This window comes from Schistocerca piceifrons, chromosome 4 (genome assembly GCF_021461385.2).
Source record: "Schistocerca piceifrons isolate TAMUIC-IGC-003096 chromosome 4, iqSchPice1.1, whole genome shotgun sequence".
Lineage (NCBI taxonomy): Eukaryota > Metazoa > Arthropoda > Insecta > Orthoptera > Acrididae > Schistocerca > Schistocerca piceifrons.
Genome location: NC_060141.1, coordinates 706,130,183 through 706,148,178, shown reverse-complemented (window position 1 = coordinate 706,148,178; position 17,996 = coordinate 706,130,183). Strand labels below are relative to the sequence as shown.

The 17,996-nt window shown below is 36.3% G+C and overlaps 1 protein-coding gene across 1 annotated transcript in view; it reads left to right on the top strand.

Annotated features, from left to right (window-relative positions):
- The window catches only part of LOC124795341 (esterase OVCA2), a 36,555-nt gene that overhangs the window by 8,738 nt on the left and 9,821 nt on the right, over positions 1-17,996 (top strand). Inside the window, exons 2-3 of the mRNA XM_047259328.1 lie at positions 5,477-5,648; positions 15,605-15,802. Coding sequence (XP_047115284.1) covers positions 5,477-5,648; positions 15,605-15,802 — 370 coding nt within the window. The remainder of the gene's footprint in view (positions 1-5,476; positions 5,649-15,604; positions 15,803-17,996) is intronic.

Below are 17,996 nucleotides of genomic sequence, written 5' to 3'. Positions count from 1 at the left end.
GTAGCAGTATTCTGTGGCTATGCCTTGTTGAGATCCACAAGGATAACACTAACATATAATCTCATTTCAGATGATGATAGTATAAATGAAACAACTGTAATGCATGTCTCTACTACCTCTGATATATATATTTTATGACCCCCCCCCCATCCGGCCCATCATAGTTTAGTGTTTGTCCATAGCAAACTGGTTACTAAGTCAATACCTGGTGGTACATATAACTGCAGGTGATCTTCACTTAACCAGTGTTCATTAATACATAATATAACAATGTTTTTCACTCCTAACAAAATACTGAGATCATTAGTTTCATTTTTTAAAGACTTGATATTCACGTGTACAAATAATAGTGTCATCTTCGCGAAGTGGAAGGTTTGGATTCTTCTGTAGCAGCACATCAGTTTTGCTCACTTTTCTTATACAGTCATTTGTTACTAGCTGATTGTTTATTTACATCTTTGCCTAGTTTGTTCATCACTCAGACTCCAGATGATGATTTTATAGGTCTTGTATATATCCCCATTTTCGTAAGTAATTTAACTATAAGGGGCTATGCAACTGTTTGCGAATAGACCCCTAGTACAACTGAATACGACCTACAACATTCTGGAATTCGAAAAAAACTTGAGACGCCTCCAGAATGAATGATGATTATAGCATGTAGTGAAAATATAGGCGGTATCATATTCTGTAACAAATTTGATCCAAGGAGATGTATAACTGTAAATACTTTTCTTTTCTGTATATTTTTTTAAAAACTAATTGGTACCTTTTAAAAAAACATGTATATATGTATTGTATTGTGTTTTGGTACCTTTCCTCGTATTTTTTGACGCTGTCTATTACAACACTAAGTTGTTTAATGACAATAAAATTTGATTTGATCTACCACAGTTTGAGAACATCTGTTTACAATGCAGTAGTATTTGCATCAGGCATTTTCTTATTGCTCATTTGAAGTCTTTGATGATCAGCGTTTTAACTGAGATGCAGATATTAAATACATTTTTAGCCAAATAATGCATAATAAATAAAGGGACCAGTGTGCAAGTAGTATATTCAATGATTAAACTGACCACTCTCTTATTGCCTAATGTGTTTATAAAGTTGGGCAATTTTATTCATCCATTCATCTATCCATTGATTCCTGTAGTAGATCCTATCAAGGAGCAAAAACTTCAAGGATGTAGAACAAACATTAACAAAAGACAAAGATGTCGTAGTAACTTAACTCTATTAAAAAGCTGCAACTTCAGCAAAAAGCTGCTGCCTCCTCAGTTTTACTATATAGCTGCTGTTTATCTGCTGTTAGTGGCTTAACATTTCCTTGACTGCAGTGGTATGTTTTGTAGAACATATTTTTTAAGTCTAAGTACTGGGTCCAATTTATAGTAAATTATTAAATGTCATGTAGATTTTTAACTAACATTGCTATTTGCCATGGAGCTCACAGAACTTTTCTGTCCATGAATTTAGTAGCCTAATTGGATACTTTTTAGAAAGAGCAGCAGCTTAAGTCTAGGTCAGGTCCAGCGGCAATCATGGTGGTGCTTATCTGCTGCTCATTGGTTGGAAACGCATCAGTTTCATGTAACCAGTGGGATATTTATGTGACATAACCAGAGGCAGAAACAGAGGAAACGTGTTTCTAGTGCCAAAATTGAAACCATTGTCTTGTTTGCTGTTTTTTGGTGTATTAGTGAATTTCAAGAGAAAGATTTTATGATTGCGGCAGCAAGTTCTCTAAAGTGGACTGATTTAAGTGGCTTAGTCCTGCATCCCAATATTGTCCGTTGGTGCCTGCCTCATGGATTAATTGCAGAGATACAAAAATTTATCAAATGTGATGGTGAAATGATTCTTAAGAGTAAAAGTTTTCGTGGATGAAATCATCTTCAAGTGCAGCAAAATACATAACTTTGATTAAATGAATGAACATTTTTTAAATTCAATCATGGGAGAAGGTAAGTGGATCAATGTTTATTAATATAGAGTTGCATGTCCGATATATTAATAAACATTGATCCATCTACCTTCCCCTATGATTTAATTAAAAAGCATTGATCCACCTACCTTCTCCCATGCATTAAATAAATAACATTGATCTGTGTACTCAGTGTGCTCATGCAGATTGATTGCATAACAACACAGAGCAGAGAATATCGAATATATTGTGTTACAATGGAGTCCTTGGTTTTCAGGTACAAGCACAGTTTAAATAGCTACACTCAAACAAGGAACAATTAAATTTGAAATCTTCAAACAATTAAATTTATAATCCTCATTTACAACAATGTTTCATCCTTTCTTCCAAATTTATTACGTCGTCTGCATGCTAATCCCTCACTGGCACTGTGTAACAAAGAGCTGAACACCTTCTGTTCCCATCATATCTCATGGCTAGTGCTGACAACATTCCTGCAAGAAAACACAGAAGTATGCCACTAGTCCTATTCTAGACTTTTACCAAGAGTGGCTAATGAATTATGTTTTTAATTTTCTTTTGAATTTGTAGGCATTCCCAGTTTCTTGTTTCATGTTGGGTAAAAAATGTAACTTTCTGCATTCTGGCCCTCGACAAGTCAATTGGGCCCAGTTGATCATCTTGTGTCCTCCTCTGCCAGTGGCGTCATTGGTTGCGGTGTGGAAGGAATGTGGTCAAGCACACTGATATCTGTCCTGGTTGTTTTTGGGTACCTGGACACTGAACTGCTATTAATCTGTCGAGTAACCCCTCAGTTGGCCTCAAAAGTCTGAGTGCACTCCATGTCAATCCTCCCATAAAGGAAAAATCCAAAACAGCACCTTGACTGAATCCAGGTCCCCTGCAGGGCAGTCGGCTGTGCTGTCAATTGAGCTATGAAGATGGAGGTAGACTGTTTTTTATTACATGGGAGCTGATTGAATATCATACCATCTGAGTGTGTAACTTCATTTTTAACCCTAAACAAGGAGGCAAAGCCTACTTAAAAATTAATTTTATAATCATGTTGTGTTGTTGTAGTTCTTCCTCTTATGTCCGTGCTTGCTGTAAAAATAGGACGAGGAATTTCGCCTTATGCAAGACACCTTTTTTTCCGTTTTGTTTTACCCAGACATGTTTCGGCACTTTTTGTGCTATCTTCAGTGGGTTATTTTTTATTTTCTTACTGTAAAATTGTTGTTACATATTAACATTTAGCGAAACTTTTGGTACCGATACATAATATTTACATTTGTGAATGAATAATTGTTGTAAAATATTGTATATCATTTGCTCAGAGTTCACAGTTGAGATATGTATTAATGACCTGATGCACTGTGTGTTGTTTATAACATTATGTCCAAGGTCTATTTATAGCTTGACTGGCAAAAAGAATGGATGCATGCAGTAGTTTACATACGTTACGTGATACTATTGGACTATGTTGGTAGCTATTCTACTACACAATCTACAACTTCTCATTTGCAAGCAGCAAAATGTTATTTTTTTCTGTTTATTATGTATTTACAAATGGAAATGAATATTTATCATGTTTTTTGTGTGTAACTTACAGTTTTGATAGTCGGAGAAAGTGCAGTGTCAAGCGACCATAGGTCACAGAATCAGTCTATTCACTTCGCCAACAACACATGAGAAAACACTACAAAATCAAAACTGTAATTTACACACAAAAAACGTGATAAGTCAAGAAACCAATGTTACGTAGCAACAATAGATACAAAATTCAACAATGTAATAAGTGCCCTGAATAACTGTCATAAATTTTCCAATTAATCACATTAAATGTACTACTCAACATGTAATTATTACAAATAACATTTAAAATGTGCAGTGCATCTCATAATTTGGCTAGGGACTGTAACCTAGGGAGTGATGATCTTAGTGGGCTAAGTGATATAGGGATCATAGGGTCTGCGAAGTCTACTGATACCGAATGTCAGCTTCCCTCATTAAGTAGTGATGAAGTGGCATTTGATATCAAATGTGTGTAAACAGATAGAGAACAGAACAATGACAATTATTTCATTTCCATATTAGTTTTTGAAATATAAGTTGTGGGACAGATGCACATGTAGCATATCCTAAAGTGTAGGCTTGGTTGGAAGGTGACAGTTCTGTTGAGAGTTGGTGAATCCAGCAAATGTGAATACGAAGTCTTAGATGTATGACACACTGAGCTGTGGTGTAGTCCGTGGTCGATGATAGGTTGGAGGGTGACAATTTGGTTGTGAAGTGGTGAAGCGGTATCAAATACTTAAGTTGACCCTCGATCATAACACACAGTGGCAAAAGCTAACAACTCTTAAGATAAGAAGTGATGACTTAGTCTTACGAAGTGCATGCTCTTATCAATTTGTTTGTTGATATTGGTTACAAAGGCCTGAGTTTTTGTGTAGAGATACAGTGTGTCAATACAAGCTGGGCAGGCCGCTGTTCGATGATTTAATACTGTGTGTATCTCAACACGGTGAAACCAGACTACACGAAAAACTCACTTGCTCAACTAGTGATAAACTTTATTGAATGTGATCACAGGAGAAATGCTGAAGAAGTACAACAGCTTCTGAGGATACAACTTGCAACTTAATGGTAATCTGCCACAAACGGTACATTCAAGTTATCCTTTAACTATGCACTAAAAAATAGGCACAGAAGATACTAAAACATAAAAAATGTAAATCAAAGATTGAACAAATCCTAAACACACGTATGAAACACAGCGCCTCTAGTGTCTGGCGTTGAAAGGTTTGACAGTGCAGTGTTTGTAAACACATACATACGGTGCATGCGATTCAACACTATGTAATGGCAGATGGCCACTACACGATGTATCAGCAGTGAGTGACTTGTAACTTTCAGAAAGATAAAGTGAATTTTACGTATAAGGAGGAGGACTACCAATGAAAGTATGGAAATTATGATAAATGCTGAATTCACAACACAGTTATGTTGATGGTTGTCTGTAAAATGTGTTTTGATAAAGAATGTTGTACACCATCCAGTAGAAAATAAAATGTGCTGTTCCTAGCTTTTGAAACTTTCCTCTTCTTTCCTCAGGAAGGACTACTGGAAGGGGTGGGGTAGAGGGGGGGGGGGAGGGCGGAGGGAGACAGATTGAAAGGGACCCATCTGGTGTGAGGTGAGGGGAGACTATCCCCGTCCTCACAACAGATGTGTCCCTTGAGTCTGAGTCTGAATGAACTGCCCCTCCTTTCCAACCTTTCCCAACCAAATTCTTTCTTTCTTACTAAGGGAGGACCATATGAGTTGCAGAGGCTGGGAATAGTTCATTTAATGTTCTGCTTCTGTCTTTATCAGTAGTAATTGAAGTCACACCTCCTGAAGATAAGTTGGGTGTAGATCTACTGGCCACTCTTTCTGTCTTCTTGTAGTTTAACAGTTTTTGTCAATTGAATTTTCTTTTTATACAATACATTTATTTGGTTCATCCTGTTGATAAATGTATTGAAATATTGTGCTTGAATTCCACAGATTTTATGTATCCATGGGTATCGACAGAACGGTGATGTTTTCAAGCAGAAAACGGGAGCTCTCAGGAAGGTGTTGAAAAAAAATGCAGAATTCGTTTTTGTGACAGCTCCTATGAGGGTACCACCTCTTGAAACAAGTGAACCACAGACAACAGATGAATCATCTAATCTAGGTTAGTTATATGCAACTGCCCTTTACTAGAGAGTAACATTCTTACCAGGGAAGAAACAGAAGGAATCAGATTAGATGCAGTTGTCGAAAATTTTGGTTATTGTACTGTTGAAATGGTTATCTTTTGTGTTAGCTGTTGAGTAACTAAGTTAATTTCATAGCAGATTCTGACTAATGTTTGTTATATCTATATATATATTCATCATAAGTTGATATATCAACTGATTTCAAAACTAATATTCCTGTTTCATCGCATTTATCATTTATTTGTTTGTTGCCTGTCATCATATTGGGATGTATTTTGTGGCTTTATGCCATTCCTAATACCAATTAATCTTAATGGAAAAATGCAATTAACTATTTGCCATTAGTTACAAGCTGATGTAGGTATCTAATACTTGATACTAAGGATTTATGTAACTTTATATGTAAAACAAGGAGAAGGAAACAACTCACTTACAGCTAGAGGAGTCACCAGCACTAATTATTGGTGGGGACAACTCAGTAAATAGGATATAGATCACAAAGGGGTCTTAATGGGAGATATTGAAACAGTTGAAAAAATTAGTAACTAAAAACACTTTCTGGAGCTGTCTTGATGCCTTGGACAACATATTTCAATGACACTCAGTATTCTTAAAGCATGTCAATTTGAATCTGGATGAAAATTTATTTTGCTGTTTCCAAGTATAAAAAGTTACATAATATTAGCATTCATATTCGTTGACATTGTGTGTATGATTATTATGTGTTATGTCCAACAACCATGAAAACTATTTAAAATTGAATTGTTTTTCAAACTAAATTGTGCTTGATTTAATTGGGAATGTAAATAAATAGCCTATTACGTACATGATTTTATTTATTTTTCAAACATTAAAAATACTTTTAAAAACATAAATAAGAAAACTATGAAAACTGGGAGTAAAAGTGTAAGTCATTAAGAGGTCAAAAGTGATAATTAAATACATTGTAAGGAACATAATGCAAAATAATCCTCCAAAGTTCATCACATAATGATTCAAATACATTTTGCCTACTGTCAGAAATTGATACATTTTACAATAAATATTTAATTGCCATAATTCCTTTGCCCTTTAAAAAAGACAATGTTGATGAATTCCCTTGAACAATCTTCTTAGCAATTCCTCTTGACATGTTCTGCCTGTAACTCTGTTATGATACCAACACCGGTCAGTAACTGGTTATCATGTGGCATTTGTTTGTTAGCTGTCTGCCATGTGGCCACCCCTCCTACAAACTTACAGCAAAATGAACCAGATTTGTGCTTTTCTACCAAGCTTCTGTTGTACCAACACAATTAATTAAAACTTGGAATAACTTCTTTTTAATGAATAATATAAGTGGATTTGATTTACTGTCACATTGTAAATCCTGCAAACCGTCAATTCTTACTGCACAAGAGCATCTAGTATGTGTAATTAGTTAAGCTTGGATTTATTCATTCAACAGTGCCAGTTTTTGTCAACTAACAAAGTTATGCTCGACTGTAACGTTAGCAAGACAGTTGGCAGATCGGACTAGACAGCAGTATAACACAATCACTGGTATTATGGTGGAATTATTCATGAATCAATACCAGAGAAGGAAAGTTGCTACTCACCATATAGTGGAGATGCTGAGTCGCGATAGGCACAACAAAAAGATTCACACAATTATAGCTTTCGACCATTAAGGCCTTTGTCAGCAGTAGAGAGAGAGAGAGAGAGAGAGAGAGAGAGAGTCACACACACACACACACACACACACACGTCTCGTCTGCAGTCTCAGAGTGCAGTGTGGTTTCAGCTCTCTGAGACTGCAGACGTGTGTGCAAGTTGCATTTGCATTAGTGTTTATGTGTGTGTGTGTGTGTGTGTGTGTGTGTGTGTGTGTGTGTGTGTGTGTGTGTGTGTCTACTGCTGACAAAGGCCTTAATGGCCAAAAGCTTTAATTGTTTGAATCTTTTTGTTGTGCCTATCGCAACTTAGCATCTCCGCTCTATGGTGAGTAGCAACTTTCCTTCTCTGGTATTGTTACATTCCATCCTGGATTTTCCATTGTTTGATTATTCTTGAATCATATAGAGCAGAAATTTTTTTGATGAATGCTTAGAGTTAACTAAGAAAATAATATGCTGTTACTGATATGTTAATGATTCCACTTTATTATTAATCGTGAATGTAAATGAATTTAATGACACTGCTGCCAAGTACAGTGCTTTTTACCTCAAAGTAAAATTTACTGTTGAACACAAATGTAAAGGCATAATCAATAGACATTCTTACGCAGAGTGCTACAAGTAATGGTTAAAAGGCTGAAGTAGTCACTTAAATGTTTCAAGAAATTAAAACAAACCACACATTGAGAACAGAGACTACCGTATTTACTCGAATCTAAGCCACACCTGAAAAATGAGACTCAAAATCAAAGAAAAAAAAATTTCCCGAATCTAAGCCGCACCTGAAATTTGAGACTCGAAAGTCAAGAGGAGAGAAAAGTTTTAGGCCGCATCTCCAAATCGAAACAAAGTCGGTCCATTGCAATATGAGACACAATTTAGGTCGAATGAATGGCAATACAGCTACAGTAGTTTGGTTCGAATCGTAAGCTTAGCAGTTAAGCTTTACCAGGTAGCCATTGCTAAGCGTCAGGCGCTCCATCCATATTTATACGGGTACTCTTCCTTTTTCATGGGCTTCGTCTGGTTTGAATTAATTGCTTATTTTTCTTTGATCTGATAAGTGCCGTTTTCTTTGTTATAGGTGTTTACGTCGCTCTAAGCTGAAAATGCATTACTGTACTGTGTCATGCTTTGTTTGTTGCATTCTGATAGTGCGTGTTTACGGCCTGTCGCCGCTCGCGGCATGGCTTGCTTTTGTGGATGCTACCGCCGCTTACAATTAAAAAAAATAGAGGAATCGTCTCATTAGCGAAACAATGGCAAGAGACTGCTATTTGTTGTTACTTACACTGCTGCTTTCTTTGATAATGATCAACAAGAACCAAATAATATACCGCGTATGATAGATGATGTTCTGAACGAGAGTTAAGTGAAAATTTTTCTCCGTTTGAAAATCTTTGCAGGCGCCTCTTTAGTACATTACATTCTACACAGAAATTAGAGTCATCTTAGATTTAAAAAATCTAGTCAATTGCCATACTTCATTTCTGACTGTATCACTATTAGGCATAAGAAAAATATGAATATAAACATGACATGATATGTATATTCTTCCACGTTTGCTGTTGTCTCACTCTAGTTTCATAGTTTATTAGCAGACAGGATTTAAATGAGAAAGCAGCAAACAAGAAACAATACATGGCAAAATGTTTATATTCATATTATTCTTATGGTGAAGAGAGTACTGCATGTGATTCACAATTCATAAAAGTTCCTATTAGTAACCATCTCTTCTCACAGGTAGGAAAAAATTCAGAATGTAGAGTTGGCCATGTTGACAAACATCCCAAACAGTCTTGCCAGTCGGATTTTCGTAGTACATTGAAATGCTGCTACATTCGAAGATGAACAATATGGAATTTGTATTTACTTCGTTGGATAATGTATGATAATGCAGTGGTCGAAACTCGGGGCGGAGAAAAAAAGTTCGTCTTTTACCTTTTTCTAAAAATTTATTTACTGACACAGAGATTTTGGTGTTATTATTTATCTTTGTGCCTACAAAGCATGCCTGTGTAGCACTACATATATTTGACAGCAGAAGTTAGTTGTGGCGGCACCCACCAACATATTTCAGAACTTTCGCTTGCCTTGCACTCGATTCTAAGCCACAGGCGGTTTTTGGATTACAAAAACCGGGAAAAAAGTGTGGCTTAGATTCGAGTAAATACGGTATTTTGTTCAAATAGGAACAGCAAGTGCAAAAATCTGTGTTCATGCCTATAGAATATTGAGGAAGGGTGAAGATACAGTAGTGGGGGGGGGGGGGGGGGGGGACCACTGGTTTAGGAATAGGCTTTCACACAATTTAATTTCTTTGTTTTAGGTGAAAACACACTCCAAATAAATCAAGTTGTAAATTTTGACATAGTTTGTGTATAAGATTCAGTGCAATGACTGCCATAGTCAATATATAGGTCTGACTGGTAGAACTTCTGAGACCCGGCGTAATGAACACAGTGCACCACAAAGTGATACGACAGCCTCTGGAGATCATCTAATGAAACTAAACTCTTGGTAGGGCCAGTAGAAAGATGTCTTGAAATTTTAATCACATCATGTAATGGGTGTTTCTTGAATATCTTGGAACAGTTTGAAGCATATGGATGTCACCTGAATGAACCACATAAAATAATCAATCTCTAGTGAGACTTTGAGAATTTGGTACACTTCAAGAATTTTGTTGACATATTCAGACAGCCCAGTCAGCAGCAACCCACCAGCTTTTCAATAGTTCCACTTGGCAAAATAAGACTTAAGCAGCTCACTACACTCACTGTGGCAGCATGGCCACAGGCAGTCTGATTCCAATGCATAACACACCTCAAACGCCCTCTGGCGAAAAACATTGCTTGCGCTTTATGTTTTAGATCAATGTTTTCATTTAATTGTAAATTTTAACATGTTTCATGTATTCACGTTAGGTGCATAACCTAAATTTCTTCTTAGTTTGAAATTAATTGCATCACGTCTTTTAGACAGTTATCTCTTAACATTTCAATAGCACCCAGTATTTGTATTTTTTGTCTCCTTCTGCCACCTTCCTCCATCCCCACCCTTCATGCATGATGCATAAGACTATGATGCATAGTGCATACAGTAAAATGGTAGATACCATGGAATGTTGTCATAAGTATGCTGTTGCCTTTATTTTACAGCTTTGGCTATGTTCATTTTGAAGAATTTTGACCTTCCACAAATTGTGAATAACCAGGTACAATTTTAAGAATTTTAAATTTTGGAAATCTGTTATTTGCATATTCAGGTACAACTAAAAAATTTAAGCTTTAAAAACTTTTAATCTGTGTCATCTATGTAGTTCTTTATTAATGTTTTATTTTAAGATCTGAAGATGATGATTATATGTGATTACTTCCGTCTAAGCCTGTAATAATAAATAATTTCAATTATACTATCCATTCAAACAATAACAGCTAAAAACTGAAAGAGTTGCTTTTTCACTATTTTATGGTTAGTGGCAGCAATTTTGTTATCCTATATTGGGAATCCATGAATCAAATGACAGGAATAAATGCAAATTGGCAGATTTTCTTATAGATCTAGACAGTATTGTTTTCAAAGGTAACAAAAACTGACAGAATAACAGCTTTCTTGAATCTGACACAAGTTTGTGAAGTGTGTACTGAGATCAGTTGAACATGCCAGTAAAACAAGAATACTCAATAAATATTTACAAAGGAAAAACAAGTATGCTAATATACCTTACACAGATCCTGAGTGAAATGGTCCTTATGGATGAGGAATAAGTCAATGTTGTTGTTGTGGTCTTCAGTCCTGAGACTGGTTTGATGCAGCTCTCCATGCTACTCTATTCTGTGCAAGCTTTTTCATCTCCCAGTACCTACTGCAACCTACATCCTTCTGAATCTGCTTAGTGTATTCATCTCTTGGTCTCCCCCTACGATTTTTACCCTCCATGCTGCCCTCCAATAAGTCAAAACAATCTTAAATATATTCTTGTTTAAAAGATAATAAATAACTTGTCACAAAACATGTAAATGTTCAACACATTGAGGCTCATATGGTAATTGTTAGGGTATTGTAGCCATGGATCATGAAATAGAAAAATCATGTAACAGCATTTACTCACAAAAATCACATTAATCCATGAATTTATACAGAATGCTATGTTTATAAATATATTATTTGACATTATTAGTAACATATACGCATTAGTAGATTGTACTAAGAAATTCATCAGTAGAATAGAAGGAGTTGCCCACTAATAAGTCCTTAAGTCTCCTCTTAAACTGAACCTTATTTGTAGTTAAACTTTTTGTGATCCAGGCAAGTTATTGAAAATGTGTGTTCCTGAATAATGAACATCTTTCTGGACTAAAGTAAATGACTTTAAATTTTTCTGAAGATTATTCTTGTTCATAGTATTGATTCCCATCAACTGAGCTGTTGGTTTGAAAAAGAGAGGTATTTTTAATGACAAATTTCATTAAAGAATAAAAATACTGGGAAGCAGTAGTTAGTATTCCTAGTTTCCTAAACTGGGCTCTGCATAATGTTGTTGATTTCACCATAAATAATTCTTATTATACATTTTTGGACCTGGAAAACTTTAGCTTGGTGTGATGAGTTACCCCAAGAAATAATCCTGTACAGCATTATGGAATGAATGTAAGCATAATATGCTAGCTTTTTATTTTTATATCTTCTATGTCTGACAGCACTCGCATTGCAAATAGAGATTTGTTTAGGTGCTTCACCAATTCTGTGGTATTCTCATCTGAGTTGAACTTATTATAAAACTGCAATCCCAAGAATTTAATGCTGTCAACTTCTTCTACCTGTCATATTTAGGTATATAGTGGCGGGAAACCTCTAACAAGTTCCAAATTGTGGGTAGCGTGTTTTTTCAAAGTTAAATAACAAAGAATTAGCTAGGAACCATTTATTAATGTTCATAAAATTTTATTACTGATCTTTGTAAGGCTACACTTGATTCGTTATTTATTACAATGTCTGTATAATCTATAAACAAAACAAACTTGGCATCTGGTAATGTCACAGGTAAAGGTCATTCATACACACAAGAAAAAAAAAAAGGTGACAAAGATGGAATTTTGGGGAATAACACATGTAATTAGTTCCTAGTTGGATAATGTCTTATAGTTCACTACGCGAGGTGGCACACTGGACTCACATTTGGGAGGACGACGGTTCAAATCTGTGTCCAGCCATCCTGATTTAGGTTTTCTGTGATTTCCCTAGATCACTACAGGCAAATGGTTGCTGTGAAAGGGCATGGATGACTTCCTTCCCAATCCTTCACTAATCTCATGGGACCAATGACCTCACCGTTTGATCCCCTCCCCCAAATCAGCCAGCTAATCTGATAGTTCAGTACTTGTCTCTTTTCTAATGACACCCATTATTTCCTGTCAGAGAAACAGAATTTGCTCCATTTTGCATCATTTCCTGTTACACAATAATAATCTAATTTATGTGAAAGGAAATTGTAATTTACAGTCAAATGCCCTTGACAGATCACAGAATATACCAGTAGCTTCTAATTTATTGTCTAATGAATTAAGTACATTCATGCTGTATTTGTAGATAGCTTTCTCAATATCAGAACCCATGAGAAATCTGAACTGTGAGTTTGATAATATATTTTGTTGTTGTCAGGTGGTTAAGAAGCTGATTTGACAGTAGCATTTCGAAAATTTTAAAGAATGCTCGTAAAAATCAAATTGAGCAGAAATTTTACAGTGTTTCTTTATCTCCTATCTAAAACAGATGGTCAACTCTGACAAATTTAAATCATTCAAGTCCACTGCTAAAAGACTAGTTCCAGTGATAACTTAATGAGTTACTAATCCCAAAAATGCACTTTAATTAACTTTGTTGATATTTTATCATAACCAATTGAGCTTTTCTGATTTTAAAGATTTTTATGCTGGACTTTATTTGCACTGATGGAGTAAGGGTTTTATTCATAGTACTGAAGTTATTTACAATGACTGGCCTGAGATATTTCATGGCAGCATTTACTGAATGTGACAACTCCATCTTTTCAGTGACAGTTGTTAAAAAAAAAGTTTTGCAACACTGCATAGACATTATCAATGTATCATTTACTCTTAATGCTACCTGTTCCTTTTCATGTCTGGGTCTACCAATCACCACCTTCACTATACCCCATATTGTCTTTGTCTTGTTATTTGATGTGATTATCTTTATTTTGTTATGTGTTTGATGTCCCTATTATTGTCTTCAGTATTTTGCAGTATGTCTTGTAATGGGCCTAATGGATCAACAATAGAGCTGCTTCTGGCTGACAGATAGAGTTAATTTTTGTTTTATACAGTACCTGTATTTGCTGGGTAATCCATTACTTCTTTGTAGACTTTGATTTAGTGTGGGTTAGTTTATGCAGAAAACAAGTTTTCCAAAGCAACTTGACCAATAATTTGACAGAAATAGGCAGTTACAAACAAGTATTAGCAGTACAGTTACAAACAAGTATTAGCAGTATGTGCTGGTGTTCTGATGTTCAGTCTGAAGACCGATATGTTGCTGTTCCCTTTATTGTATATCCTGTGCACTGTGCAAACCTCTTCGTCTCCACATAATTACTGCATCATACGTCCATTTGAACATGCTTACTGCATTCATGTATTGATCCCTCTCTATCATTTTTACACCTTCCTTCTTCCCTCCTACCCCCTCCCTCCTCCTCCCCCTCCCTCCTCCTCCCCCCCCCCCCACACACACAGTCACTCACCCCTTGCCATTACCAAATTGATGATTCTTTGATGCCTCAGGATGTGTCTTATCAACCAATCTTTTCTGTTAGTCAAGTTGTGCTTCAGATTTCTTTCTCCCCCTGTGAAATTTGTCTCATTGGGTATTCAATCTACCCAGTGTATTTTCAACATTATTCTGTAGCACCATATTTCAAAACTTCTATTGTCTTTTTGTCTGAACTGCTTATCGTCCATTTTTCCATTCCATTCAAGCACACTCCATACAAATATCCTAAAAAATACTCCTTGATACTTAAATTTACATTTGATGGTAACAATTTTTTTTCAGAAGTGCATTTGGTGCTGTAGACTTGTAAGTCTCAAAAATACTCACACATGGTCAAAAAACTCAATGAACAGAAGCACACTTATGATGGAAATGTGTTGGTAGTAATGACAACAAATAAACCTCTGGCATCAGTCACCATGAGGTAGTTGTAACAACACCAATTATGAAGTAAAACAGGCAGTGAAACAAGTAGGAAGATTTAAGTGTTCAGGAAATCATATAAAGAGGTAGTAGTGTTATATCCGAAGGAGGACCTTGAATATAGTATATTGGGAACCTATGGCTCAAGTTTTGAAAAATAATTGACCAAGTACTGGACAGATATGTACCTAGTAGAACAGTTCATTAGCTCAAGATGGTGAGGGGTAGGGGGGTGGGGGGTAACCCTGAGCTGTATACAGTCTCAGTAAAGAAACTATTCTTATTGTAAAACAAAGCATGGGAGTATATACACAGGGGTGCTTCAGGAAATGCATTTGGCTGTCAAAAGGACAATACGTAAAGCCTTCAATGATAACAGCAGCAGACCCTATCAAAAGACCTCTCACAAAACCCAGAAATTCCTGTCATATGTAAAGACTGCTAGTGGCACTCAAATAAATGTCAGACATCCATAGGTGGCACAACAACCATAGCTGGAGGTATGAAAGCCAAAGCAGAAATTCTGGATTCCTGTTTGAAATATCCCATTGTAAAGATTCATGAATGGTGTCTACATCAAATCTCGCACCGCTGCAAAGATAAGTGATACAGATTTTGGTGTACATGACAGTGGTTTGCATATGTAGTGGTAAGTGTGCCATTGGCGCACCCTGACCAGTCTCTGTGAGTTGTGGGTGGATGTTGAGAAATCTTTGATCAGGATAGCTCCTCAGTCCTTTCAGTGTCTTGTAGAATCCACATTATGATATATTACTGCAGTAACCCAGGCAAAAAGTGGTGTTTCATGCTAATAATTAGGTGTGTGTAATTAAATTGCTTGTGGATGGAGTCTCCTGTTTTTATCTATGGAAGAATAATAAGAAAAATATACTGTAATTTGCTCTCTGTAGCCATTTTATCTCGGACCAGAATAAAGTTTATGTAATGTAATTATTTAGTTTGTTATGTTAAACTGATTTGCCTACAGCATATAATTTTTTCTGTATTTTGTTGCTTTGTTGATTCTTTTGGTAGTTTCAAATTGCTATTTTTCATTGCAGAACAGTATGGCTGGTGGTTCTCAGATGAGAACAGTGGATTTAATTCAAAGAAACCTTCAGACGTTTGCATTGGTTTCACTAAAAGCTTGGAGGTGATAACCAATGCTTTTAAGGAAAATGGTCCTTTTGATGGATTACTTGGATTTTCACAAGGCGCATCTTTTGTCAGTGTGTTGTGTGGCATGCAAGAAAGGGGATGTAAGTCGTGTGCTAACAACAACTTATGCATTAAATTTCTAATGAATGCTTATGTTAAGCAAATAGAATTTCCTGAGTTAGTTTGAGAAATGATTCTTGCTTATTTAGTGTGCTCATGCAAGATGTTTATAAAGTCTGTTGATAATATATAGTGTAATATAATTACTAATTTCTGTACGACCCTTAAATTTTCTCAAACCCCCAATTTTCATACATCGAATATAAATAGGCATCAGCTGTCTCTGGGACTGGAAGGACTTGCAGTTACACAATGGGGTTGTGCGGCCAGATCAAATTTCATTACTCAAACACAAAACCACCCAACATTTAAATGGATATCTGTGTAATATCAGCCCCTGGTTAACAGTGAAGGTGCCCACTCCCTATCATTCTTCATCAGAAACCAAAGTAAATGAGAGGGACAGAGTGTATGCCACATCATACACGACACTAGACATAAACGGATAAGAAGAAACATTCAAGAAAGTGCATCCTTCTGGAGCCACAATGCTGAGTTTTCAGTTATATTGCTTTGGCATATAAGGAGCAATTAATTTGCATTGAATGTTGCTCATTAGTGAAAAACTATGCGTAAAGTTCATACCTTCAGATTTTTTTCCATTTACATATGCACATATAAAGTAATGTAGAATTAATTCCCAAGATTAGCAGCGTTAGTAGATTAGCACTAAGCTAAGTGGTGGCTGCTTGTGCCTGTGTAATGTGAACTTGATTGGTTCTATATCCCTACAACTGTCCTTCATGATGGAAATTGTGGAACATGGTGTGTGAATAAATAGATAAATAAATAAACCAGCCTTGTTTTTTGAAGCAAGTATTGCCAGTCTTTGCAAATGGAAAGAAAATCCTCGAGCTTGAGATGTCCATTCGGTTTTTGCACCATCACTGTGTACACATTTATGATCGTTGCTACATAAATATTTACAGCTCTTGTGTGAAAGTTTTCTCAATTCCTCCCTAACTAAATAGTGAGCCCCTTGTCCTATCTTTTTTAATTTACTGGATTATTATCTGGTCTCTTTAGTCCTTAGTTCTTTTTGACAGTGTTAACAGTTGTAGGTGCCATACACTAGACATTTCTCTTGTTGCCAGCATTGCATGAGATGAGTTTATATTCTCCACTCAGTAACATTCCCTATGACAATCTTGGTGTGAGTAGAAACTTCCTTACTTCATTTTCTCTACTCTATATCTTCCTATGCCAAAGAAAAAGTGTGCATGTTTTCCGAAAAGAAAATATCATTCTTGAGAGGATTGTGATGTTTTTTATCTACACGTTAGTCCTGAAACCTGCCCTTCTCATCAGTGCACAACAGATAGCTGTAATTCCTCCAAGCATGATACTAGAATTTATAATTAATTCAAAGTATGTGTCTTAATGGGGTGTAGTTGAATGTGCAGGCCTAAAAGAATTTTTCAGAACATTGTTTCCTTTTTTTTCCTTTCCATGAAGTGCTATGAAGACATGCAACTTTTCTGACCACTGATACTTCAGCTCTAGGTGGTCAGCCACCATTTCAGTATGAATGAAATGATACATTTATTTCACAAGCTACAACATTATCGTGAATAAAACAGTGACCTTATATGCAATAAGTTTCCTTTACTTTATGTCTATGGTCACAAACTTTTTGTTAACAGATTACCAGTTTCGGTCTATAATGACCATCATCAGATTCTGATGGACCGGGTTGTGAAGCAGCCATTGAAATCAGGCACGTTATGTGCAGCTGCATGTTGTGCCACAGGGTGGTGCAATTTGCTCTTGGCAGACAGCTGGTTGGTAGTCATACCAGTATCATAAGCTGTGCAATCATTGCAGCAGGGCTGGTATATGACCTGGTTGCTTTCACAATTGGCCTGGCTACTGATGGGGTAGGATAAGCCTGTGACAGGACAGGAATGGGAAGTGCTGGGAGGGTTGATTGGCAGGTCTTGCAAATGGATCTTCCACAGGGACATGATACCTGTGACTAGCGGTTGGGATTGGGAGTGGCATAGGGTGGGCTGGGATGTTGTAGGGACTGGGTGGGCGATGTAATACCTCTTTAGGAGTGGTGGGAAGGATCTTGGACAGAATTTCCCTCATTTGACAGCACAATGATAGATACTCAAAGCCCTGCAAAGGATGTGGGTCAGCTATTCCAGTCAGGGGTAGTAATGGGTGACAAAG